The 24,811-nt window shown below is 44.4% G+C and overlaps 3 protein-coding genes across 5 annotated transcripts; 2 read left to right on the forward strand and 1 right to left on the reverse strand.

Moving 5' to 3' along the window:
- Positions 1 to 71: 71 nt before the first annotated feature.
- hacd1 (3-hydroxyacyl-CoA dehydratase 1) lies at positions 72 to 2,989 on the reverse strand. The gene is made up of 7 exons (XM_086102283.1): positions 2,812 to 2,989; positions 1,708 to 1,825; positions 1,499 to 1,517; positions 1,331 to 1,419; positions 1,125 to 1,246; positions 807 to 985; positions 72 to 712 (listed from the first exon to the last, which is right to left on the reverse strand). Exons 1-7 carry the CDS (start codon positions 2,934 to 2,936, stop codon positions 630 to 632), a joined length of 735 nt encoding a protein of 244 aa, XP_085958409.1. The 5' UTR covers positions 2,937 to 2,989; the 3' UTR covers positions 72 to 629.
- On the forward strand, positions 1,146 to 8,141 carry LOC147187094 (transmembrane protein 236). Of its 2 annotated transcripts, none has more exons than XM_086102282.1 (5): positions 1,146 to 1,267; positions 4,022 to 4,429; positions 4,503 to 4,575; positions 5,987 to 6,110; positions 6,800 to 8,141. In XM_086102282.1, exons 2-5 carry the CDS (start codon positions 4,170 to 4,172, stop codon positions 7,495 to 7,497), a joined length of 1,155 nt encoding a protein of 384 aa, XP_085958408.1. In that variant the 5' UTR covers positions 1,146 to 1,267; positions 4,022 to 4,169; the 3' UTR covers positions 7,498 to 8,141. The 2 variants fall into 2 exon arrangements, with proteins under 2 accessions (XP_085958408.1, XP_085958407.1); XM_086102281.1 differs by having other exon boundaries at positions 1,242 to 1,475.
- A 1,302-nt stretch (positions 8,142 to 9,443) lies between these two features.
- On the forward strand, positions 9,444 to 23,930 carry mrc1a (mannose receptor, C type 1a). 2 transcript variants are annotated; one of them, XM_086101427.1, is made up of 29 exons: positions 9,444 to 9,555; positions 10,374 to 10,775; positions 11,510 to 11,683; positions 12,889 to 13,044; positions 13,119 to 13,232; positions 13,511 to 13,651; positions 14,146 to 14,325; positions 14,401 to 14,558; positions 14,679 to 14,795; positions 14,879 to 14,994; positions 15,056 to 15,204; positions 15,672 to 15,871; positions 16,081 to 16,196; positions 16,281 to 16,362; positions 17,235 to 17,379; positions 17,478 to 17,516; positions 17,792 to 18,020; positions 18,271 to 18,371; positions 18,579 to 18,718; positions 19,441 to 19,546; positions 20,457 to 20,629; positions 20,803 to 20,911; positions 21,763 to 21,995; positions 22,086 to 22,251; positions 22,329 to 22,481; positions 22,560 to 22,676; positions 22,753 to 22,911; positions 23,386 to 23,418; positions 23,493 to 23,930. In XM_086101427.1, exons 1-29 carry the CDS (start codon positions 9,495 to 9,497, stop codon positions 23,726 to 23,728), a joined length of 4,305 nt encoding a protein of 1,434 aa, XP_085957553.1. In that variant the 5' UTR covers positions 9,444 to 9,494; the 3' UTR covers positions 23,729 to 23,930. The 2 variants fall into 2 exon arrangements, with proteins under 2 accessions (XP_085957553.1, XP_085957554.1); XM_086101428.1 differs by having other exon boundaries at positions 9,445 to 9,555; positions 20,806 to 20,911; positions 23,493 to 23,929.
- Positions 23,931 to 24,811: the final 881 nt, after the last annotated feature.

Genomic DNA, 24,811 nt, shown 5'->3' on the forward strand with positions numbered 1-24,811 from the left:
AACATGTAAAGACTAAATATCTATTATTTAACACGTATGTATGTATGTAGTCCATATAAATTGACAACAGATAATTTGTTCAAATTCCAATTTTATTGAGTCGGTTTCAAGGTGATCACAAAACTCAGAATATTGTTGAGTTGATTGATTTTGGCACATGATTTCACATTTCTACAGTTTGCACCTGCACCGCGCCCATGTAAATTGCGGCCTGGCGTTCCTCGGAACAGAATGGTTGATTGAACATCAACGGGTCTCATGTTAGCACCTTTTCGTTTGGAGGGAATCAAAGTAGTGACACGTACAAACATCCGCATCCACACACATACTTACAGGTAAATATCTTCAGCAAATGTAGACAAAATGTTAGGTGTTTTCCCTCGAACAATTATACACAAAAAGTGTTGTCTACATGGACATTTATTGTTTTTCAGCGTTCCTGTTTTCTTGTCAATTATCTGGGACACTATTACTATCCGAGTTATTGCTCCCCCACGTCAGCTCTCAGTGCGTCTCTTTCCGACCTTTTGTAAACAGCAATTGTGTCTCCTCCTCTGCTTTTGTCGGGTGTGTGGCGGCGGTGGCGGCTGATGATGAAAATGATGACGTGGCGACCCGGCTGGCTCCAACTAATCGTCCTTCTCCACGATGACCTCACCGTGGAGCACCCTCCTCCTCTGCCGCAGCATGTGGAAGAAGAGCTGAGGGAACACTGAACATGATGACAAGTAATTTGTATACATTCCAGACCAAGCTTAGTTTAGTTAACAAAAACCATTGTCTGTTTCATGGTGCATGAAACTTACACGGGATGTAGGATAGCATGATGACCACCAGGCAGTAGTAGTAGTCGAAGGACACGTTGTACTTATTGGGGAGCCTCATGGAGTACATGCCTGAGCGGCGCACGAAGGGCAGCGCCGAGTAGATGGTCAGCAGCTCACCTGCCACGCCCAGCGGGTACAGGATGATGAACAGGGTATATCTGATACACACATACAAAGTGTTAACGTTTCATGGTATTAGTGTCTTCACAGCACCATATTAACATACAGCCACTAGCACAGAAGCTAAAAATAATAATAATAATAAATCCAACATGCTCAGCGCGACGGCGCCTCCACCTGGCCCATTTGATGAAGTACGGCAGGTGATGGAGCAGGTTGAAGGTGTAGTACGAATATCTGGTGATCTCAGTCAGGGTCCACACCACTAGGAAGAGGACCACGCTTTCTTCGTTCTGGATCTTCATTTAGGGCGACACAAGGTAAGGCCCTGATTTCAGTCCCGTAGGCTTTGTGTGTGTGTGTGTGTGTGTGTTTCATGTTACCTGTCTGATGCTGTTGGTGACGAACCACACCATGAAGATACGCGAGCTCACTTGCACCCCGGTAACGATTACCGACGTCCTAATCAGGCCTGCGGCAACAGCATTGATTAATGGCGGACACGCAGTATAAGGTGCAAATGTATAGGTGAGATTTAATTTGACACATACCGATGGCACAGTGTCCTACCTGGAACATAAAAGTACATAAAAAAAAGATGAGCAAGAATTGTGTTTTCAAGATTTTATTTTAAGGTCTTATAGGACCTTCAAGCTTTTGGGAGGTAGCATACAGTATTGAAGCATACAGTATATTTGCATACGAGTGACTAATTATTGTGCATTACTTTCTATGATACAAATGGCCAAAGTAGGCTTACCTCGATTAAGGCAAAAGTCTGGAAAAACTTGAGGGTCCTGGCTATACTTCTGTACAGGCCCTTGTGTGTACCTTTCTGCATGTAGAAGCGCATCATCGCCATGGCCAGGACCAACCACCTGACCACAAAAATAACTTAATAAAATGTATTTTTTTTTTTAAATGAAGGGAATACATCTTTGCTCAAAGAGGTCATGTGTTAAATCGGTGGATGGTGTAGACTGTTTCAAGTTTTTCACCACTATACGAACAATCAAAATATGTTTTCTTAACTCTGCGGTTATCTCAAGGGAAAATTTTACCCCCCAACTGAAAAAGGATTCTGATCTAATGTTGATCCTATCCATTTATTTTGCTCCACTTTGATTTGCGTAGCGAGGGGCAGAAAACATTTGGATCGTTTCCGTTTTTATTGCGTTTGATCTGTAAAACACAGAAATATAACGTACAGGTAATTATATGTGTGGCAGTTGCGGTTTGAATGGGAGCCTATCATTATGCAGTCAACGCTGCCCTCTGCTGGTCGCAGTTGGAAATGGCACCCTATTACACCATCATACGTTTTTTTTTAATCAATTATTTTGTATTTTGTTGTCATGTTGAGTAAACATTATTTGAATGTTTTCTATGTTCATATTTTTCTTTTGGGAGGGGTTTACAGTACTTTTATGTCAATAAAATGTCGAAATACTCTTTAGTTTATGTAGTTGTCTGTACAGATGCTTTAAAATTGGCATTTAAAAAACCAAATCGTGGCAATACTGTATTGATTAATATATATAGATTTTTTTTCCGTATTATCCAGCCCTCGTCTCTTCCCACTGAATGATCGATTGAAGAATCAATGCGAAAACCTGTTTTGAAAACGGCCGGCATTGAAGGAGTAGAACGCATTTCCAAATAGTAGACGCTTGGAACGGAAGTTCCAAAAATGCAAACAAAAAGTGGCTCATTGAGCATTTGCGGCGTCGCTCCGGTGTCGCTGCCGTCTAAACTTATATCAGTCGGCAGTCCCCGCGGCCCTTCACACTTCACACCCTCGCCTCGGCCCTATTTGGACACGCAGCGACGCTCCATTCATTCCAGCGGGCCGTCACGCACGTACCCGGCCGTCATGGCGATGTTGTAGAAGGCGAGCCACGCCGTGGCCATGGTGCCTTTGCCGCGCTTCTTGTTGTTGTTTTCCTTCTCCTCCGACGCCGCGCCGCCGTCCTCCTCGCTGGACGCCATGCTGGTGCCGGGGGCGGGCGGCTGACGCTGAGCGGGGGTCTGGGAAGTAAGGTGACAGCTGGAGGGTGGGAGGGTTCCCGAGGAGGTTGCGGGGGGGCGGCGCGACCAGCCAAGCAAGTGTGCTGCCGCCTGCCGGGGGGGAAAGTGGAATCTCCAAAATTAAATGCCCCTAAAGCAGGGGTGTCAAACTCATTTTAGTTGTGGGCAAATTTGGAGTTACGTCTTCCCTCGGAGGGCCGTTATGACAGTGAAACCACAAAATTATTACTTGTACAACAAATTAATAGATGACTAGTTTTGAAATCAGTCAAGTCAGTTTTAATTGTTTGGTTATTGTTCAAGTGAGTGTAAACAGGGGGACAAAATTATTGCAAAATCGCATCCTTATTTATGACACAGGACAATTCGACATTTCGGTACAGATTTGAGCAAGTTGACACACATGATTTGCTTTCGCAGGCCGCATTAAAATTACATGGCGGGCCGAATGTGGCCCCTGGGCCTTGTGTTTGACACCTTTGCCCTAAAGTGATACAGTGGAGTACTGTACAGCGCTTTTTTTCCCCAATGAAAAACCTTTGTCCATCTCTTTTTATCAAAATTATAATTTAGCAGGTTTTTGCTCTTTGTGGTTGAGATTGATCTCTATCCCCAGTGAACCGCATTCAGTGCAGTGCACGCTGTTTACTGGTCTGATCAAGGGATGGGGGGGGGGGTCACTTCTCACACACCCCACACCACAGGAAAATCACTTAGGATCGTCCCCCCCCCCCCCCCCCCGAGACAATTGGAATGTGCTGACGATATGATTGCAAGGTAGGGAAAATCCTCAAATCCGGCATTATTATTATGATGCGTGGACCCTGCTTTCCATTTTGAACAGGTTTAACATTTTTTTTGAACCATATAGTCTGCTGAGCTGATCAAGGTGGAGGAAAAAAAAAATCAGTCTTAACGCACCAAACACTCCAGGATCATTGCTGACGATAATCTTTCGGAGACGTCAGACAATCTGTGTGTGTGTGTGTGCGTACCCCACGAAAGCTAATAAACACTCCTCATCCTTGTTACGTTTTGTTTACCAGGCACCCAGTGGTGACTGCGGCGTAAGCAGTTTCAGGCCCAAACTTTGTGGAACATGCTCGTGGCAGGGCAGAGCGGGACAATGGTGGGGACTGTCCCCCTCCCCTACCCTCCCCCCCACCATGTCTCCCACCCCGGTGTCCTCACAGCATGGGCTCAGGCCGGACGCTGAAGTTGGTGGTGTGCGAGGTGCTCCAGTTCGCCGGCCTGTGCGTGCCGCTCTTCGTGGTCATGCAGCGCTTCGCCGCCATCGTGGCCAAAGTCCAAGGAGGGGGCAGCACCGGCGGGGCCTATTGGCTCATTGTGGCCTCGTCGGTGGCCTACATCACATCTGTCGCCCTTCTGGTGTGGGTGCCCCTCAAGTACATGGTGTTTGCCAAGAAGAGATTCCTGGTCGGGAGGAAGAAGTGGTAAGCAGCGCCAAGGTGGAAAGTCGCCGTCTTTTTTGTCTTCCTGTCCTCACCGATGTGTGTTTCCGTCCAGGAGGCCTGTGGCCCTCGTCTTTGTGATCGTCTCCACAATGCCCTGCTTTGCATTCCTCATCGCCAGCTCTGAGGTACCACAAAGGTCCATCCGTCCATTTCATTTCTCAATGTTAGAATCGCGGGTTAACTGGATCCGCTGCCAGATGAGTTTGGCCAAGAGAAGCGGGCTCCACTCTTAACTGGTCGCAACCCAGAATTGCAATGCAAATATGGATGAGTAGCGACTAATCTGCACCCAGCGCTGGTTCATATCTACTCCCCCTTGAGTCCAGGGCAAAAGCACAACTGACAACTGTTATTATTAATAGACTTCAGCTCCTTTGATGAAAAAGCCCACCCCCCCTCCTCCCCCCCCAGTCCAATTGCAACAATGGTAACATAAAATATTTAGCAGGAGAGCCCAGAGCAGCACATATAGCACATAAGAATGAAACGGCTTGTACATCATTAATTAAGTTTCAACTTGGAGTGGCGTTGAACAGCTTCAAGTCTCTTTGTGGAAAAATTATTCACTATTTGCCAAACTGCCGCTGATTGCAAAGTGAACAAAAAAAAAATGAAAGCCATTTAGTTTTAAGGTTAACAAAGAATGAGTTTAACCCTTTCATGCACCCTGTAACCCGATAGCAAGATAAACTGTCCACTAACCGCCGTGCCCCGAAAGGGTTAAAATGATATTCCACTGTCTTGAGAATCATAGTTTGTCGTATATTTGCTGCTTAAACATCGGGCATCAATTTACTTACGGATTTTCGAGGGTCATGATAAAATGGAGCCAAGGCCTGTTGGCGGGATAAAGGTGATGACTTGGGAGAAGAAAGTCCCCGGGGAGTCATATGTGCGGATAAGGAGGCGCTGATAAGCAGCTGGGTTCCTTTTCCTGCCCTCCTTGTCACATCATGTGTCCACCAGGCACATTTTCACTTCCTGGTTGGCCCGTGGCCCAGGGCTCACTTTGCTGCTTTGTGGCCCCGAATGGACCTTTTGCTCCCTTGCTTATCGGATGTAAAAAAAAAAAAAAAAAAAAAAAAGCTTTTCTGATTCCCGCTTGCTCTGCTTTGTTCTCAAGTCCTGACTCAGGCTAATGTCAAGAGCTGAATGGCACTCGGGGCGGTGATTCTCAATCGGTGTGCCCGTACCCAAAAGTGGGTCGCGGACAGGTATTAACCCTTTCATGCACCAATAATGATGACCTGTAACCTGATAACACGATAAGCTGTCCACTGTAGTGACCGCTGTCCCTGAAAGGCTTAAATGATAAACAAGGGCTACTTAGTTTATGATAGAATTAAGATATACATTTCAAGGTCGCAGATGGTTTTCATGTGGTACAACAAGGCACGCTTATTAACTGGATTGTAGTAGAAGTAATATTGTGTTAGATTTTTTTTGTGTGTGTCTGTTGCTTCCAGATGGTCAAGGTGGGCTCACCAGAAGGAGCAGCACTGTATCTTACTTTATTATTATTCTTTTTTTTGGTAGGTTCAAATCCGCAACAATCTGCGTCACGACACGTTCGGCGAGCTACCTGTGTCACTCATCCTTTTCTCACTCATCTGCATGGACGTGGTGGAACGGATACGGCACTGCAGGCTGACAGGACAGGGTGAGCGTTGCCATTTTGAATTTTTGAATTTTTTTTAAAGCTCGACCATCCGAGAAGAGCTTTGGAAGTAGAGCCGCTGCTCCTCACAGATTGAGAGGAGCCAGATGAAGTGGCTTGGGTATCAGTTGTCACGTACTTTGTATTAGGATGCCTCTGCTGGACGCAGTCAGTTTTTCCAATTCCACTGAGAGGAGCGCATGACACGGGAATGCCTTGTGATCCTTTCTGGAAGAGTTGGATGAAGTGGCTGGGGGGAGGGAAGTCTGACCTTCCCTGTTAAGGCTGCTGCCTTCGCAACTCGACCCTGGATAGGCTGAAGAAAATGGATCGGCTGATTGCCGTGTTGATGTGTGGAAGCAGTTGCTGCAAAATCCCGCAACATAAAACAAAGATCATGACATTGAAACTAACCCCCCCCCAAAAAAAAGAAGTTATTTTAATCATTGTATATATTTTACATTATTCGGTAGATTAATCTGTTGTCGGAATTTTATTCTGCCAAATATTGGATTTTACATCAATCTCAAAAAGTCCATTTGGTTGGGGCCATTTTTTAATTTTATTTTTATTATTTTTTTGGAAAAGGCATCGGAGACTAAATTCTGGGTCTTCTATGATGGCTCTGATATATCTTCTTGAGCATTCAGCATCCTGGCACTTTGTGACAGTGGTTCTGGTTGTTTCTTCAGATAACCCGGCGAGAGAAACCGAGATCCCTTCCTCGGTGTTGACTCACGTGGAACAAGTCACACCCATCACTCCAGCCGTTCCGGGGTCTGTAATAACGGGTTCTGGAACGTCCGGTCCACGCGGACCCGGTCAAGTTACAGGGTCCCAAGTGGCGCCAGCAGGGACGGCAGGCCAGCGGGGGAGCAACCAAAGCCGCATCGGCTCCGCCCTTAGACCGGAACCAAATGGCACCGTTACGAGAATACCTGGAAGCACCGAGCGAGGGTTCAGGGCCTCGGAATCTGGGTCCCGTGTGACGCACACCCGCTCGGGCCCGCTGCGGTTCCTGTGCGCCAGCGACGCCCGCGCCGACGTGTTTGTGGACGGCTTTATGTTCTGGATGGACACGGCGGAGATGACGCGTGCCGTGTCCCACCCGCTGGTGTGCTACTCGGGCTGGGTGTGCCCCATTTACGTCTTCTGCTGCCTCTCTTGCCTGCGGGTGGCCGTCACCCCCCACGACCCGTTGCTGTCCTCGCTGGGCGTCGTCCTCCAGGACCTACCCTTCCTGTTCGTGCGAGCCGGCCTGCTGGCCTTCTTCGGTTTGGTCACGCCGCTGCTCTACCTGCTCAAGAATCTGCTGGTGTGCTTCGCTTTCATCTACTTCAACTTCATGACCAAGCTCAGGATCTTCAACACACAGAGGATGTACTTGTAGACTATTCAAACTTGGGGGGGGGGGGGGACGTCACATCGGTGCACAACAACAGAACATGCGTCTGAGTCTTAGTCCGTGAAATAAGAAAAACTAAAATTGAAAGAAAAAAAATATTTTGTTCTTGAAATCGAATGAAAACGAGAGTGGTAGTCATCGATTACTGATCGAACAGTGGTTAAGTAATTGTATTTCATTACTCAATACTTTTGTGACTTTTTGTTTCATCTTAGACACAACAAATATGCTGTATTTAAACATAATAATTTTTTTAAAAAGCTCAACTAAAATGAAGGATTTTAGATAAATCTAAAACTAATACTAAAATTAATTTTTAAAAAATGGAACTAAAACAAAGCATTAGAAAAAAACTAAAATAATAAAAACAAACAAATCCCCTCCAAAAACTCAGTCAAACGAACTGAATAAAAAAATAAAAGAAAGAAAAGAAAAACATTTTTTCAAAGCGTTCCCAGGTGCGGGGGATTTGGGTGTTTCTGGTGATGATGGCGTTTCAGAGGGTGTGTGGTACAGTGATATGCTATGCAATGAGAAAATAATTACAATTTTTTGGAAAAAGTGGTGGTGTTGGTGTATTTTGAGGGAGACCTTTATTTGTCCAATTCTTCTTCCCATTTGCAATAAATATTTCGGACCAAAAAAAAAAGAATACTTCTCAATAGGACTTTGTTGTAATTGAATCCCCCCATTTGGAACTTGATTGCCAGCATTTCAGGGCACTTCCCCACTAGGAAGCAGGATTTCCCCCCCTTTGCTCTTTTACGCTTGATTTGTGTCATCTTTGGAAACTGCACAGATCTCCATAGGAGGAGGTGTGGGTCAGAGGGGGGGGTCTTTTTTTTTGGGGGGGGGGGCATTCTTCGCAGTTTGCCATGTCAGCATTTTACTTACGTTACTTGCCACTCTTTGAGCGTGCTAAGCACAGAGGGGCCTATATTTAACCCTCTTGTTACAGTGCGGGTCAAATTAACCCGTAAAATGTGTTGATTTTGTTCCTGGTATTTTCCAATATTCACAAATTAGGGGAAATAATTGCATGATTCCAATAGTTACATTCATATTTACTGAAGTTAGTTTTTATTATGATGCATGTTAACACCTCGGGTCACATTGACCCGTGATCAATTTTGTGTTGCCAAAGAAACATACCTAACCAGCATATTTCCAAAATGAGTCAAGAATGTCAAGTGAGATTGATTTTATTTCCAACACTTCTGGATAAGTGAACACTTCTTGCGGTCAAATTGACCCAAGAAATGTTTTGCGTTGATCTAATTTCCAGGTCTTTACAGAATTCAAATGAAAAGGTAAAAAGTAAATATCGCAATAGAGTGCTTGTATGGCTGAAAATAAGCGACACGTTGACGTGAGTATTTTGGACTTTATTGTGTTGCAGGTCAAACTGACCCAATCTCCAGTTAACAATATATCCAATACATCTTCTAATGGTTCATTTCTCATCCAGTATATGCAAGTTGGGTTAATAAGGGTTCAGATTTGTGGTTTCTGGGTCAAATTGACACGCAGAATATTATGTGTGCATTTCATCTCTGGGTATTTCCCAATATTCCCCTCAAATGGGAGTACAGCGGGTCACACTGACCCATAAACTGTTTTATGGACCGGAGAAACAAAGCAGCATATTTGCAAGTTGAGTTGAGATTGAGATTCATTTTGTAGCTGACTTTCCTGGACTATTAAATATGTACCGGGTCAAATTGACCCATGATTATTATAATTGAGCACCAAGGTGTCTTAACAGGAGTTTCACGATCAAATGCGACGATTGGGCCTTAATAATATCCGAGTGTCAGTTTTTCTCACCTCTCGTAGTGCTTCCCCGCTGCCTTCCTGCCGCCCTCTCAGCCTCTCTCTCTCTGAGCGCCATGTGACAGGATGTCCAAGGAAGAGGAGTCGTGGCGGCGGCTGCCACTCAGCTCGCCACTTTGCCACCGGACGCCCTGCCGACAACCATCATCATGTGGCCTCTCCTTGCCGCGCCGCTGCTCTGCCTCCTGAGTGCCGTGGCGGCCAATGTCGGTACGTGTTGTTTGCCGCTCTTCAACTTTTTGCGTGCAAAACTGTGAGTTTGTGTCTTGGCCTTTCGCTGTGGTGGGAAGTCACTGAGTCCAAATACTTGAGGCTACTCAAGTATTGAATTTCTTGAAGTTTTAGTTGCATCTGTGGCTTGAGAGTCTGTTTACCCATGGGCAGAAAGAAAACGACGCGAGTAAGACAGTCTTTGTACTACTGCATAGAAATGTCACATCGAATTTGAAGGCAGTAGTGGAAAAAACAAAACAATCAGTCACTCTACGAGTATGCTGAATTGTTTCACAAGTGAGTCCAAAGCGCATTCTAGTACAAAGACAATTCACTGCACTATTAGGATATGGGATCCTATAAATCAGGGGTGTCAAACTCATTTTTGTCGCGGGCCACTTTGGAGTTACATCTTCCCACGGTGGGCCGTTAAGACGGTGAAAGCGAATAAATGTTTCATCGTTACATTGTATTACTTGTACAGAAAAAAATGATGGCTCACAAGTGTTGAAATCAGTTCTGTATTTGTTCAATTATTACTCAAGTGAGTATAAATGTGGGAACAAAATGATTGCAAAATGTCACCGGTATTTATTACGCATGACAATTTGAGATTTCAATACAGATTTAAGCAAGGATCATGGAAGTTGACACCGATGATTTGCTTTCACGGGCCACGTAAAATGAAGTGGCGGGCCAGATCTGGCCCCCGGGCCTTGACTTTGACACGTGCAATAAATGCTCAAACGGCTTTCTTTGCACCGCGTTTGAGCTTCGCACGCGGAAAAGCCGTGACTTTGCGTTTTGTGCTATAGACAGCGGCTCCTTCCTGATCTTCAACCAGGATCACAACAAGTGCGTGAAGGTCCTCCACGCCTCCTCCGTCACGCTGTCCAGTTGCGAACCTCACGCCAAGGACCAACAGTTCCGCTGGGCCTCGGCAGACCGCCTGCTCAGCCTGTCGCTCAACCTGTGCCTGGGCGCCGTGGAGCTCAAAGACTGGGTCAAGGTCTTGCTGTTCGAGTGCGACGAGGCCAGTGAGCTACAGCACTGGCAGTGCAAAAACGAGACCCTGTTCGGACTGCGGGACCGTGACCTGCACTTCAACTGGGGGAACCGCAATGAGAAGAACGTGATGATCTACAAGGGCTCGGGATTGTGGAGCCGATGGAAGATCTACGGGACGCATCTGGATCTGTGCGCTAAGGGTTATCAAGGTAGGTGGGCGGGTGCGCTGGAGTCCAACTCGGATGTCGTCAATCGCAGGACACCTACAGACAAACAGAGTAGACAATTTAGAGCGGGCAAAACCCTCGAAATGTTTGGATTTGCCTCCCTGACCTGGAAACAAAATCAAAATGGCACATTTCCCTTTTCACAACATGGATTGATGGATAAGACCCCAAAGTGGTGCTCAAGCACCAGGCACTTTGCAATATTTTGTCAACGGGGGAGGCCAAAAAAGATGATGTTGGCATTTGCTGTCGATGTCTAAAAGTCCCCAAAAATATTTTTTATCTTGATCTCTCATTTTTTGCAAATCACAAAATCCTGATATCTTAGTAGAGGTGTGTTTTTATATTCACTACAACTTCCCTTCTGCACTTTTCATAATTGTTATTGTTTGTGTTAACAGAACTCTGGGTTTTTTTGGTTTGTTTTTTAGTTTTTGTTTTTGCAATAATGCTGCTGATGGATGCCCTTTATGGGCCAAAATTGTGTGCATATGCCCGAAACCGGTGTATGTACATTGTTAACATATGACTTCCTGTTTTGTGCTCTTATTCTGAAAGACAAAGCAAAACACTTTCAGATCTGAATCAAACACAATTGTTGCAGAAACACATGCTGGCAGACGGTCATCTATTCTTTATCCTCTGAAAAGAATGTCAAATGTTATTGCCGTATTGTAGTTTAATATGAAGCACTGCTCTATCTGTTGCCCCAACAGAGATTTTCACCATCGGGGGCAACTCCTTCGGCGCCCCGTGTCTGTTCCCGTTCAAATTCGGTGAGCAGTGGTACTCGGAGTGCACCAAGGCGGGCCGGGCCGACGGGCAGCTGTGGTGCGCCACCAAGGCCAACTACAACAGCGAGAAGAAGTGGGGCTTCTGTCCCACCAGAAGTAAGAGCGCAAAAAAAAAAAAAAAAAAAAATAGATAATACAGTACGACAAGAATTCCTGGTATTCAAACATGACTGTTTTTGTGCTGTTTTCTGCCCTAGAAAGAGGTCAGTGCAAACAATTGAGGTTTATGACCCCCTTGACAGAACGACAGCCCTGTCCTGACTTGTCAACAGTCTTTGTTTTCCTCTTCCCACAATCCTCTCATCCCCTCAGCAACGTCTGCAAAATAACTGCAAATCGGCTTGTGTGCATTTTTACCATCCGATTATGTTGCGGGTCAAACTGACCCATTGTCCCGTTAAAAACAAGTGAAATAATTCACGAGTAAAACATCTGCTTGTTAATGAGTGCCAACAACTTTTGGAGTAGTTAAGTTGACCAGTTTTTCCCCCACTGGTGTCTGGATGATTACACACACGTTAGGTCAAATTGACCCGGGCAAATCACCGCCCAGTGTGGCATCTCGCACAATTACAAGCACGCAAACAATGTCAGCAAAATAACCTACAACAGTGCGGACGTTTTATTTTATTATTTCATTTTAAAATAACTTTTTGGGTGTATTCTCAGTCAAGGAAGGTGGCGATTGGGTGGGGTGGCACTCTAGCGCCCTCTATTGACCATCCGCCAATGTCATTGCTGTTGCTGAGGGGCGAAAAAAAACAATCAGTGGAGAATTAATTTAACCCTTTCATGCACAAATAATGATAACCTACATCTGAATTTTTTTTCTCAAGTGTTTTTCTCAACTGTGACATTAAGTTTATTTAATATAAGAGAAAACAACATTTGACTAGCTGTCCACTCTAGTCACCAACCGCTGTCCCTGAAAGGCTTTAAAGTAAGAATTTGAAGCTAAACCGGAAAGTCCAACAGACTGTACCCCCCCCCCCCCACTTGGAGGAAAAATAGCTTATTTCAATATTAACACCATAAAACTTGTTGATCAACATGTCGTACATTTTTTTTAATGGGCAACTTCTAGTCAATGTTGAATAGTTGAGTTTATGGGGACTATTTTTTTGTTTTTTCTCCATTGTGGTTTCCACATTTTTACCTTCTTAACCTTTCATAAAAGTATGAAAATGTGAAAACCAAAAAAAAAAAAAAGTGAAAACATCTGTCCCTAACATTCTCAATTTTAATGTAATTTTTTTTAATTATGTATTTATTTATTTTTGTGGTTTCGATTTGAACCGCAGCATTGTCTGGCTGGGACACGGACCCGGTGACGGGAGTCCAGTACCAGCGCAACGCCCAGGCCGTGCTGAATTGGCACCAGGCCCGCAAGAGCTGCCAGCAACAGGGCGCGGATCTCCTCAGCATTGTGGAACTCCACGAGCAGTCCTACATTTCAGGTGCCACCCAAACGGACGACAAACTCCCCACGTGAGCCGGGACGCACACTGACAAGCTTGTTGACTCCGCATAGGACTGACCAGCACGTTGGGAACCGCCTTGTGGATCGGACTCAACAGTTTGGACTTTGAGGGCGGATGGCAGTGGAGCAACGGGAACCCCTTTCGATATTTAAACTGGGCACCGGGTCAGTCAATAACATGTTATAATTTTCATTCTGGAAGTAGAGGACATCTTTATGTTGCGGGTCAAATTGACCCATTTGAAAGCTGAAGCCCCTCTTTTACATAGCGTGATATGTTTTCCGTCAAATTTAGGCCACATAACAGGGAGCTTGACCCACATGAAATGTTAACCCTCCAATTATGTTGCATGTAAAAGTTGTTGTGTCATCTCAACGTTAACATTTATCCTGAATAATTGGACAAATCTGTAAGCAGTCTTCCGGTCGGCGTTTCTCAACAGGTCACCCCTCATCAGATCCCGGAATGAACTGCGCCACCTTGAATGCCGGCAAGGCCTCCAAATGGGAGACCAGTACCTGCACCAAGAAGCTGGGATACATTTGCCGCAAAGGGAACTCAACCAGTCTTCCTCCACCGCCCAGTAAGACATTAAGACAATATCATCCTGCTAATGCGTAGAATCCCCGTCTGAAAACACGCAGGAAGTCCGCCATTTTGGTTGGAAATTTTTTTTGGGGAGATTTTTCAGGCTTTGGCAGCACCCCTATGGGCTTTCTCCAAAAATCATCCCTCCAAATTTATACTGAGCAGCAACCAATTTGGTTGACATATCTATCAGGAGTAGACCAGACCAAAAAAAAAAAAAGACATGGGAAGTGTGCCGTTTTGGTTCAAAGGAAACATTTTTGGGGTTCCCAAGCCTTGGAAGCACCTGCCTGGACTTTAGGGCAAATTCAGTCCTCCCCAAGCCGCATGAAATTTGACCCACAAAAACTCTAGTCAACCAATGCTTGAACAGATTAAACAAGTACTACACCGTTTTACTTGGAAGCAGTCATTTCATTTGTGCCGAAACTGGACTGTTTGCCAAATTAACGGCAGAACTGTTTAAAAAATCGAATCCTTTGGATGCAGTTAAGCAGCCCAGCTTCTGCCCCAACCACTGGGTCGCTTACGGCGGCAACTGTTACTTCATCGAGAGGAGCAAAAAAATGTGGAAGGACGCTTTGACCGCCTGTCGCAGGGATGACGCCGATCTGGCCAGCATTCACAACATCGAAGAGCAGAGCTTCATCATCGCCCAGTCCGGATACCGTAAGACACGTTGAAGCGACGTCATCTTAAATAAATCCCAAAAATCTTCGAAAACAGCAACGTCATGATTTTCAGTGGCGACGGATGTCCTGTGGATCGGCTTGAATGACCAGAGGACCCAAATGTTGTTCGAGTGGTCCGACCGCTCGCAGGTCACCTTCACCCAGTGGATGATGGACGAGCCCACCCACGCCGGGAACCTGAAGGAGGATTGCGTGCTCATCCAGGGAGAGGTGGGCCTTTGTTGTGGATCAACCGAACTGGCTCGTTTTGGGAGTGTGGGAGCAAGCATGCAAACGGGAGCACTCGCTTACCGTGGCCAAAACAATTCAGATGGTCGCTTCTCTTTTCAGGGCGGCAAGTGGGCCGATAAAATGTGTGAGAAGCCATACGGGTACATTTGTAAGAAGAAAGCCTCTTCCAGAGCGGCCGAAGGAACCCACCTCGAAGGCAACCCGGGATGCAAACTCGTGAGGGAGCCGGCCAAAATCGCCTCTCTGTTTTTTTTTTTTTTTTTTGCAACACGAGTCACGACATTGTTGTTGATTTCTAGGGCTCGCTCAGGTACGGCTCATATTGTTACACCATTGGCGCTGAAAAGAAAACCTTTGACGAGGCCAAACAGGCGTGCTCGCAGGATGGAGGACACCTCCTAGATGTGACCAACAGGTATGAATGTGCACCTCTCCCTCACATCGTCCTTTGCTGACTTTACTTCTTTGTCCCAAAGGTACGAAAATGCCTTCCTGACTAGTCTGGTGGGCCTGAGGCCGGAGAAGTACTTCTGGATGGGACTCTTCAAAAAAGAAGACACGCACACGTTCATTTGGACCAGCCAGAGGAAAGTCTCCTTCACTCATTTCAACGTGGGCATGCCAGGTACAGGACTCCGATTGGACTTTGATATTTTTTTTGTCAATCAACCTGAACTACATACATATTCTGTATTTTCCGCACGATAAAGCCCTTCTCAATATAATCCGCACCTTCAATGAATTAAAACTGTTTTCATAGATAGGGTGCTCCACATTATAAGGCGCATTGAATAGAAGCCACAATAGTGGCTGCGGTTGCGTTATACATCCACTAGATGGAGCCACGCTCAAGGGAATACAATACAATACGGCTTTATTTATACAGAGCTGTCACAACCGCTGCAGCTGTAACAAAATGCTTTATAGAACATTTTAAATACTACGTCCAAGATATCAGAATATAGATTCATATATAAGGTGCATTGGATTATGAGGCACAATTGGCTTTTGAGAAAATTGAATGCTTTTAGGTGTGCTTTATAGTGCAGAAAATATGTATTTAACTGGTGCATGTGTGTTCCGCACCGCCAGATCGCCAAGTGGGCTGCGTTGCCCTGGCAACGGGCACGTCGGCCGGCCTGTGGGACGTGATCAGCTGTGGCAGCAAGGAGAAGTACATCTGCAAGAAAACTGCCGTGGGCGCTCAAGCGACCACCGTGCCGCCCACCACGCCCGCCCTCAGCTGCGCATCCGGCTGGACGCCCGTGGCCGACAGGAACGTCTGCTACAAGGTGAGAGCGTGTACGACATCAACTCGCATTTTTTTTTTTTTTCAATCAAGTACAAGCTCATCTCGCAAGAGAAAAAGCCGACGACTAAAAACTAACAAACCTGTTCTCTAAACTAATTTTTAACTGAATTCCAAAAGAACAAAAGTCAAAAGGAAATCAAAAACTTAATATCATGAAAAATCCCAAACGATCTTAACCCTGGTTGACAGTTGTACAAAAAGACGAAGGACCTGAAGAAGACTTGGCATGAAGCAAAGAAGTTCTGCATGCACATCGGCGGGGACCTGATGAGCATTCATGGAGCTCAGGACCTCAACAATGCGCAGTACGTACACACACACACAGAGCACACGCACGCGCACACATGGCCAACTTCTTGTGTGTGTTAAGGAGTTGTACTTCTGTTAAGGTTTCATTCGTCAGACGCAGCCTGGATTGGATTGAGCCTACTTGGCCCCAATGAAGGTTTTGTCTGGAGTGACGGATCACCCGTGGGTACCGCCGGCCTTTTTGGGTTATTTTTATTTTTTTTGTAATGCTACTTTTTGTACCAGGTACTGTTCAGGACACGCTGCCCAACCCAAAAAAGTCACTATACATATATATATATATATATATATACACACACACACATACATATCTTTAAAAAATAACATCTTTCGGGTTCACAGTTGAATAAGCGGTAATGTCCCCATGAATAAAAGTGCTTCATTTTTGGCGTGCAGTTGGACACATTCAAGAAAAATGTCATACATCTTCCAAAAAAAAAAAGGTATACATTCGGAGAAATTCTTTTTTGTAGTTTTGTCATATTAGGGTTTTTGTGGTTCAAAAAAAAGTTATATATTTTGGGGTAAAAAGTCGTCAAACTAAAATAAAAATGTGAAAGCTGGATAAACTGTTTGCGAAAAAAAAAGAGTTTTTTTTGACAGTTTTGGTTAAAAAAAGGAGTAATTTTGAGGGGAAAAAAGTCATAAGTCATTTCCTGAAAAATGTCATCATGAGAATAAAATTCTCATGATGACATTTATCTCAAAAGTCATATCTGTTTGATGAAAAAAGTTGGAATGGTTACGAATAAAATCACACATTTTCAGGGGGTGGAATGCGCATCGTAATCATATAATTTTGACAAACGCATAATTTTGAGAATAATTTTTTACATTTTTAAGAAAAAAAACCCCAACAAAAAAGTGGACATTTTTCTTGAATACATCTCTTTATTCTCCAAGAACACAGCTTGAGTTTCGGAATCTCTTTTTACCATGGCCCTAATACTTTTTTTCTCTTGTGTCTTATGTCATAAATGATCATTACTATTATTCATACTACCGCTTATTATTAACAAAACCATGTGCTGTAGTACGCCTTTGAGAACTGGGGCTTCGGGGAGCCCAACAACTACAATGACGCCGAGCACTGTACAGAAGTCCAAACCTACTACGGACGACACTGGAATGACCGACACTGCGAGTTCTACAACGACTGGCTCTGCCAGATAGGCAAAGGTAACACACACACACACAAATAGAATTCTTGTAGCACCAGCCGTCATCTCCAAAAATAGCGAAAGGTTGCCCTTTTTAATGCGCTGTTATATCTGCAGGAGTGACTCCCAAACCCGAGCCTGTCATCAGCATGCCAAGTAAGACAAAAATGGATATTTGAGAGGAAAATACTTATCATAAAGTTGGCATCTTTTCACCCAAAATCTGACATAAATTGAGAAAAAAAAGTCATCATCTTGCCAGTGTTAAGATGCAGCTTTTCAGATGATTTTTTTTTTAAAGATGCAGAAAATGATCATGCCAACTATAAGAAGAGTTTGAGTGTAAACCAACAACTGCAGTTTTTGTGACTTTCCAAAGCCGTTAAAATAAATAAATAATGTGCCCCTGCGGATTCTCCCCCGTTGAGCAGCGTTCAACACCACCGAGGACGGCTGGCTGCTCTACAACGACTCGCATTACTTCATCAACACGGACGAGCAGCCCATGGAGGCCGCGCGGGCCTTCTGCAAAAAGAACTTCGCCGATCTGGCCGTCATCACGGGGGAGAGCGAGAGAATGTTCCTCTGGAAACAGATCGTGAAGGGCCCTCATGATCAATACTACATAGGCCTCACTGTCAATCTAGACCAGTCCTTTAGGTAATTCCAAACGTATTTTTCCATCAAAACGATGGAAAATTGGGGTGATAAAAAGTTATATTTTGAAGACAAATCTAGAAGATAACTTTTTTTTTTTCAAGGTAAGAAAATTGGAGACATTTTTTTTAGTTTACATTTTTGAGAAAAATCAATATTATGAGAAAAACCATGCTTATTTATTTATAATTTTTTTGGGGGGGTTACCCCAAAAAGGTATAATTTCGGGACATTTTCCTCATTGTTCTTCCAGCTGGTTGGATGAAACCCCGGTGACCTACACGGCTTGGGAACAAAACGAGCCCAACTTTGCCAACAATGATGAAAACTGCGTGACCATATACAAGAACATGGGTAAGTTCAGCGCACTGTTCGCTCGGAAAAGTGCCTCACGACATTTCAGTTCGCACCCGCACCTAAAGTAGGATTTAAAAAGGTTTGAAACTCATTTTAGTCTGCAATGGTTATTTTAACCCCAAAAAACAAGAAGGAATAAAGAGGATAAAATAGAAAACCTAAGTTTTATGCCAAACTCTTTTGGTGTGCGCGTGTCTACCGAAGGCTTCTGGAACGACATCAACTGTGGCATGGAGCTGCCATCCATATGCAAAAGAAGCAGCGTGTTTGTCAACGCCACCGTGATGCCCACCGCCGAGCCCAAGGGAGGCTGCGCGCCGGAGTGGCTGGCATTCCAAGGCAAGGTAAGCGGGAGGAGGAGGAATTCCGAGAAAGGTCAACTTTATTTCTAGAACCACAACGGTAGCTGGAATAAAGTGCATTCATTCAAAACAATTAACAGGCAATTTTGATATCATTTCTTCACTAAATTGAAAATGTATTTTTTTTCCACGCCACATTGGTTTTCTACGTCTCTTATGCTGAAATAGAAAAGTCCTAGTTTCAAAAAATACATACCGGTATATTTTTCTTTTTCGAAACAATTATTACTGTTTCAAGGTTAACGGTTCCAAATAACTGAAATACTCATATCGGTAAAAAATTATTTTCAAAAGGAAATTAAGGATGGCATATTTTGACTATTATTGATCAATTTATATGAACCTTTTGAAAGCGTTTAGCATGCTCGAGGTGCAGATTAAAGTCCCCACCGAAGCAGCAAGAGGATTCCAGGAATCATTCGCCACGGGCAGAGTTTGAATGCACACAAACAACTGCCATCTTCTAACAACTGACAGTTCGTCCCTCGACCTCAAACACATCATTTATATTTGACTACATTTTGGCGATACTTTTTTTTTTTTTGGAGCCAACATCAGCCACCTTATGTTGGATCAAAGCACCTCGCAGTTGGAGCATTCTGGACAAACAGGCGCCTCTTTGAAGTCCTTCCTCTCAAATGAGAAAATCTCTCACTGGTGATTAATTTCTTTGGTTATCTTGACTTCTTATCTGGTTTGCACAGTGCTTCAAGTTTGTGGGCGCCGACAAAAAAACGTGGCTGAATGCCAGGGATTACTGCAAAAACCAGGGAGGGAATCTGGTGTCTATCGTCAGCGAGCAGGAGCAAGGTACGCCGGGTCTTCGAATCGATCGCATTGGACTGCTAAGCCTTAGGTAAGCGAGTGTAGCAAGCTCAGATGAGAGGTAAAATGTGATCGACTGAGAATTTGTGAAACGTTCTACTGATAAAGTGTCACAGGATGCCACCAAAGCCTTGTCTTAATAGGAAAGTACAGTCCATCCATTTTCCGATCCGCTTATCCTCACAAAGGTTGCGGGGCGTGCTGGAGCCTATCCCAGCTGCCTTCGGGCAGTAGGCGGGGGACACCCTGAACCGGTTACCAGCCAATCACAGGGCACACAGAAACGAACAACCATACGCACTCACAGTCACACCTAGGGACCATTTGGAGTGTTCACTCAGCATGCAAGTTTTTGTGGGATGTGGGAGGAAACCCACGCAGGCACGGATGGGGGAGAACATGCAAACTCCACACAGGAAGGCCGGAGCTGGAGTCGAACCCGGTACCTCTGCATTGTGAGGTCGACGAGCTAACCACTGGCCCACCAGGCCGCCGAAAGTACAGTACTCCTTCGTTTATCGCGAGGGGTTACGTTCCAAAAAGAACCCGTGATCAACGCAATCCACGAAGTAGTTGTCTTTATGTATTTATTATTTTAAAAACAATGATTACATGTAAAATACAATACTGTATTGAAGGAAACCAAAGATTAAACCTTTTTCAGAATGCAGAACGCAATGCGCTGTTAAAAAAAAATCCACGAAATAGCGAAGCTGTGAAAGATAAACCGTGTTATAGCGAGGGATTACTGTCGTACAGTAATTGGTGTCAAGTGTTTAATGCGTGTTTAATGTATACCAAGCACAGGTTGAAATGAGACAACTGTCCAAAAAAAATGCATCTACACTCCCAAAAATTGTGTTTAATCATAAATCCCCAAATTTTCTTCGTTCAGCTTTCCTGACCACTCAGATGTTGACGTACGAGGAGGACCTGTGGCTCGGCATGAACGACATCAACTGGGAAATGCACTTCGTGTGGACGGACGGTCGAGGCGTGCTGTACACTAACTGGGCCAAAGGACATCCTACATCCACGCCGGAGGGACGCTACTCCTTCATGAATGAGGTCTTATGTCTTCATATTAACAGGATACAAGTGTATTTCCACCATTAAATACGCATTAAGATTTGCAATACTGTGACTAGCAATGCTAACCATTAGCATGCCAATGGCGCTTCTCACGACGTGTTAGCATTCAATTACCATCTTAAGACGCCGTGGTACATTTTCTTTCCCAGCAGGCTTTCGACTGTGTGATGATGGTGGGCAGCGTTCCGAAAAAAATGGGACTTTGGAAGGTGGACGATTGTGGCGAAAAGCGCGGCTTCATTTGTAAAAGGAACCTCGGTTAGTAATGCCACCAAAGAATTAGCTTCGTCGTTTTTTATATAAAGTATTCAGTTTGGGTGGTTTAGCCGTACTGCATGTAATATTGCAGCTTCGAGAAAAAAAAATGGGGGTTCGTTTTGGCATCAAGCTTCTTCTTTTTACGTTTTTTATTTTCTTAAAATATATATTTTGTGATTTTTTTTATTCTAAGGCTGTAAATCTACAACAAGTCAAATGGACTACATGTATTTCTAAAAATAATTTGGTATTAAACTTTTTCTTATGCTGGATTTATTTACCCCCCCCCCAAATGCCTTGAAAATGTGTATTCTGTATATCGTTTGAATGATGATCATAATTTAAAATAAAAAAAAAATAATATTGCAGCCCTTTTTGAAAAACTAGAAAAATATATTTGGTAAGGGGATCATTTCCTGTAAATATTCAAGAGGTCACAATCCTTTTGTAATCATTTAAATGTTTCATTTAATTTATGCTGCTGGCCTTAGTTCTTCCCTTCATAAAAAACGTTCTGCAAAAATGGACTATCACGGTTATTTTCATGTATTTTTGTAATGTTTTAAATGTACAGTTTGCTGCACTGAAATCTAGAATTTCTCTTTCAAAAATATTCCTTTAAAAAAAACGAGATTCACACAAAAAAAAACAAGCTTTTAGAAATAAAAATAAATATATCTAAAAAATGTGTGACTTTTTATTTTCTCAATATAATATTCGTTAAAAAAATAATTAATCATCATCGCCTTCTCCATTTATTCCCATGGTTTGAACATGTGTTGATGGTTTAAACTATTACAGTTCCAATCGGGGTCAGCAATCAAACCGACTAACGTGATTCGTCTCGAAAGATACCCAGATCGAGCCCGCGGCCACCACGGTGTCATCCAAGGCCTTCTACAAGCTGGGCAACGATTCGTACAAGCTTCTAACGCAGAAGATGCGCTGGGACGAGGCCCGCAGGCAGTGCCAGGCGGATGACTCCGAGCTGGCCAGCATACTCAATCCCGTGGCGCAAGCCTACGTCGTGCTGCAGATTTCCAAGTTCAAGGAGCCTGTATGGATCGGTCTCAACAGCAATGTGGTAAAGGAGACGCGGGAGCAGCACAGCAACATATCGAAAATGTCTCAATAGAAAGTTCTTGAGCTTGAAATTGTGATTTCCCCCGAACAGACGGGAGGTCGCTACAAGTGGGTGGACAAGTGGCTCCTGTCGTACACCAAATGGGGCAAAGACGAGCCTAAGAGTAACTATGGCTGTGTGTACATGGACGTCGACAAAACCTGGAAGACGGCCGCGTGCAGCAACACCTACTACTCGCTTTGCAAGAGCTCACCAGGTCCGGGGAAAAAAAATCTCTGCTCGGACTTCGCCGCCATCTTAATGTCTCTGCAAGGACTTCCTTTTTTTTCGTAGATTCGGCACCCACAGAGCCTCCTCAGCTGGCCGGAAGTTGTCCGGAAACGAACAATAAGGCAAACTGGATCCCCTTCCGGAGTCATTGTTATGCCTTCTTGAGCTCGCTTGTGGACAACTGGGCCCACGCCTCCGTGGAATGTCTGAAAATGGGTATGGCGGAATGACTTTTGCCACCGTTTCAGTGGGACGTGGTATATAAAACATGCACCCTATTTGGCTTTTCCACAGGGGCATCTCTGGCAAGTATCGAGGACCCCCAGGAGAGTCTTTTTATCCAACAAAACCTGGAACTCCTGCAGGACAGCTCCAAGAGCTTCTGGATCGGCTTGTACAAAGCACACGACAGTAAGAATTGCGCTCGTCCACCTCGTCCGCATGGCCACTCTGGGTGGGGCTAAGTCTGAGAGCTTCATTGTCAAAGGTCGGTGGTTGTGGATTGACAACAGCGCAGTGGACTACACCAACTGGAAGGCGGGCATGCCGGGATCCGAGTCGTGTGTGGACGTCCTTTCCGACAGCGGGAAATGGAAAACCACCAGCTGCAGCAGATATCGCTCATACATCTGCAAAACAAATAAAGGTAGAGTCACTTTTCCCTCGGTTGTGACTTCACTTAGTTCTTTCATCTTAAATAATTCACCCCCCAGTAATCCTCAATCAATACAGGAGTGCTCCAGGGCTTTCTCCGGGGGCCCCTTCTCTTCCTCACATACACTTAACCCACGCCTATTTGCAGTTCGCTATTCACAATTTCACATATTTGTCTTTTCTTTTCTCTCCGTGAACTGTGTTTTTTTTTGGGGGGGGGGGGGTTAACACTGGTAGAAGTCACAAGATTGCACCAAAGTCCTGCCTATTAAGAGTGTATTAATTGGTGTCAAGGAATTATGTTGAAGGAATACATCTAGACTCTTCTACGGTCTTTGGTGGATGAGCAAAGTTTAGCCCGGGTTGTTAGGAGAAGTTACGTAGAGTCTTTGTCACAAGAATACTGTGTATTTGCTCTTATAAAAAAAGAGCGGCAGCTTACTAACACCAAGCCAATTTTTTCCAGTTATCACACTGACAGAAAAGCCTCCATCTGTTGGTGAGTATTGAAAAACATGCCGTCCCTAACGTTCAACGTGATTCAAGATTCACATTCTACATTTCGTGAAATAGCTCATATCATGGAAGAGGTGTCCAATGGCTCCGCTGGCATTAGCGTGGCCGTGGTGCTGGTGGTCCTGGCCCTGGCGGGACTGGTCGCTTTCCTGCTCTTCCGGAAAAAGATGCCTGTTCCCGCCCCTTCGGGGGAGTCCACCTTCATCAACAAGTTGTACTTCAATAATCCCATCCGAACTCTGGTGGATACCAAGAGCCTGGTGGGCAACATTGAGCAGAATGAACAAGCGTAGTCGGACGCCATCGGCCGCTAATGCTAATGACAAACTCGATTTTTTTTTTCCGATTCTAATAATCTATGTGAGTACTGGAACTGCACTACGTGACACTCCAAAAGATGTGATTCCCAAAAAAAAAAAAAAGTGTACATAGGATTTTTTTTTTTACTTTAAAGAATCGTGTGTTCTTGTTCTGACAACAGCGCTTCAAGAGTAAAGATACTGCTTTTGTAAAATTAATTGGCCAGATTTTTTTATTTGTATTTTTTTGTCTTTTATTTTTCTCCACTGGCTGACATTGTAAATAGATCCAATAAAATAATTTAGATTGAAAATTAAAACGGTCATTTTCTCACTCCAACGCGGCCCACACGACAGGATCATCTTTTCTAGACATCCGACAATCGGGCCTTTTCTCAGATCTTTTAGTGACCTCTCATAAACGCTGTCTTTGATCCAAAAGTAGTGAAGATGCTCGAATCTGCTCGATTTAAAAAAAATAAATGTTTGTGCCCCTTTTAACACATATTCCACCAGGTTATTAAAACAAAACAGCTAAATATTTCTCCTGTGGGCGTCTCTGCTGTTAAGTCACCTCCAAATTGCCCATAGGGCAACTCTCTCCATGGCAACTAATCCTCAAGAGCTTACCTCCAGTAATTACTCTTTTTTTTTTTTTCCAGAACTCTGAATTCTGCCCACATAGCCAACGAGTGGGCTTTTATCACCTATTGGACAGGTAGAGTTTGGCTTCACAAACATTCCTCACTTTGCTCGGTCACTTTGACCCGGAGTGGGAGCATGTTCAAAAGTGATTTTCGTGACGAAAAAAAAAAAAAAACAGCACGAGCAGTGATCATGAACGAAACGAACGAATGTTCAGGACTTCTTGGGAGAGATGTACTTGATGTACCGTGCCCCATAAACCATTCCCGGTGATCTCATTAAGTGAATTGTTTTTCCCCTAGCCTTGAGTGCCAAACTTTTTTTTTTTTTTTCGAAATACTAATTATGCTTTCCTCCCTCACCCCCCGCCGTCCTCTCCCTGCCCCCGTGGCTCTCTGACTGGCTGCACTAATCCTTTTGTTGTGGACCGAG

Source organism: Hippocampus guttulatus, chromosome 21, assembly GCF_054856545.1.
Source record: "Hippocampus guttulatus isolate MCC_2025c chromosome 21, RoL_Hgut_1.0, whole genome shotgun sequence".
NCBI lineage: Eukaryota > Metazoa > Chordata > Actinopteri > Syngnathiformes > Syngnathidae > Hippocampus > Hippocampus guttulatus.

Coding starts and splice junctions, on each gene's coding strand:
- hacd1 (XM_086102283.1), bottom strand. CDS start 2,936: ATGGCGTCCAGCGAGGAGGACGGCGGCGCGGCGTCGGAGGAGAAGGAA. Junction 1,826..2,811: donor AACATCGCCATGACGGCCGG/GTACGTGCGTGA, acceptor TTTTGTGGTCAG/GTGGTTGGTCCTGGCCATGG. Junction 713..806: donor CATGCTATCCTACATCCCGT/GTAAGTTTCATG, acceptor CATCATGTTCAG/TGTTCCCTCAGCTCTTCTTC.
- LOC147187094 (XM_086102282.1), top strand. CDS start 4,170: ATGGGCTCAGGCCGGACGCTGAAGTTGGTGGTGTGCGAGGTGCTCCAG. Junction 4,430..4,502: donor CTGGTCGGGAGGAAGAAGTG/GTAAGCAGCGCC, acceptor GTTTCCGTCCAG/GAGGCCTGTGGCCCTCGTCT. Junction 4,576..5,986: donor TCCTCATCGCCAGCTCTGAG/GTACCACAAAGG, acceptor TTTTTTTGGTAG/GTTCAAATCCGCAACAATCT.
- mrc1a (XM_086101427.1), top strand. CDS start 9,495: ATGTGGCCTCTCCTTGCCGCGCCGCTGCTCTGCCTCCTGAGTGCCGTG. Junction 9,556..10,373: donor TGCCGTGGCGGCCAATGTCG/GTACGTGTTGTT, acceptor TTTGTGCTATAG/ACAGCGGCTCCTTCCTGATC. Junction 14,995..15,055: donor CTCCTAGATGTGACCAACAG/GTATGAATGTGC, acceptor TTTGTCCCAAAG/GTACGAAAATGCCTTCCTGA.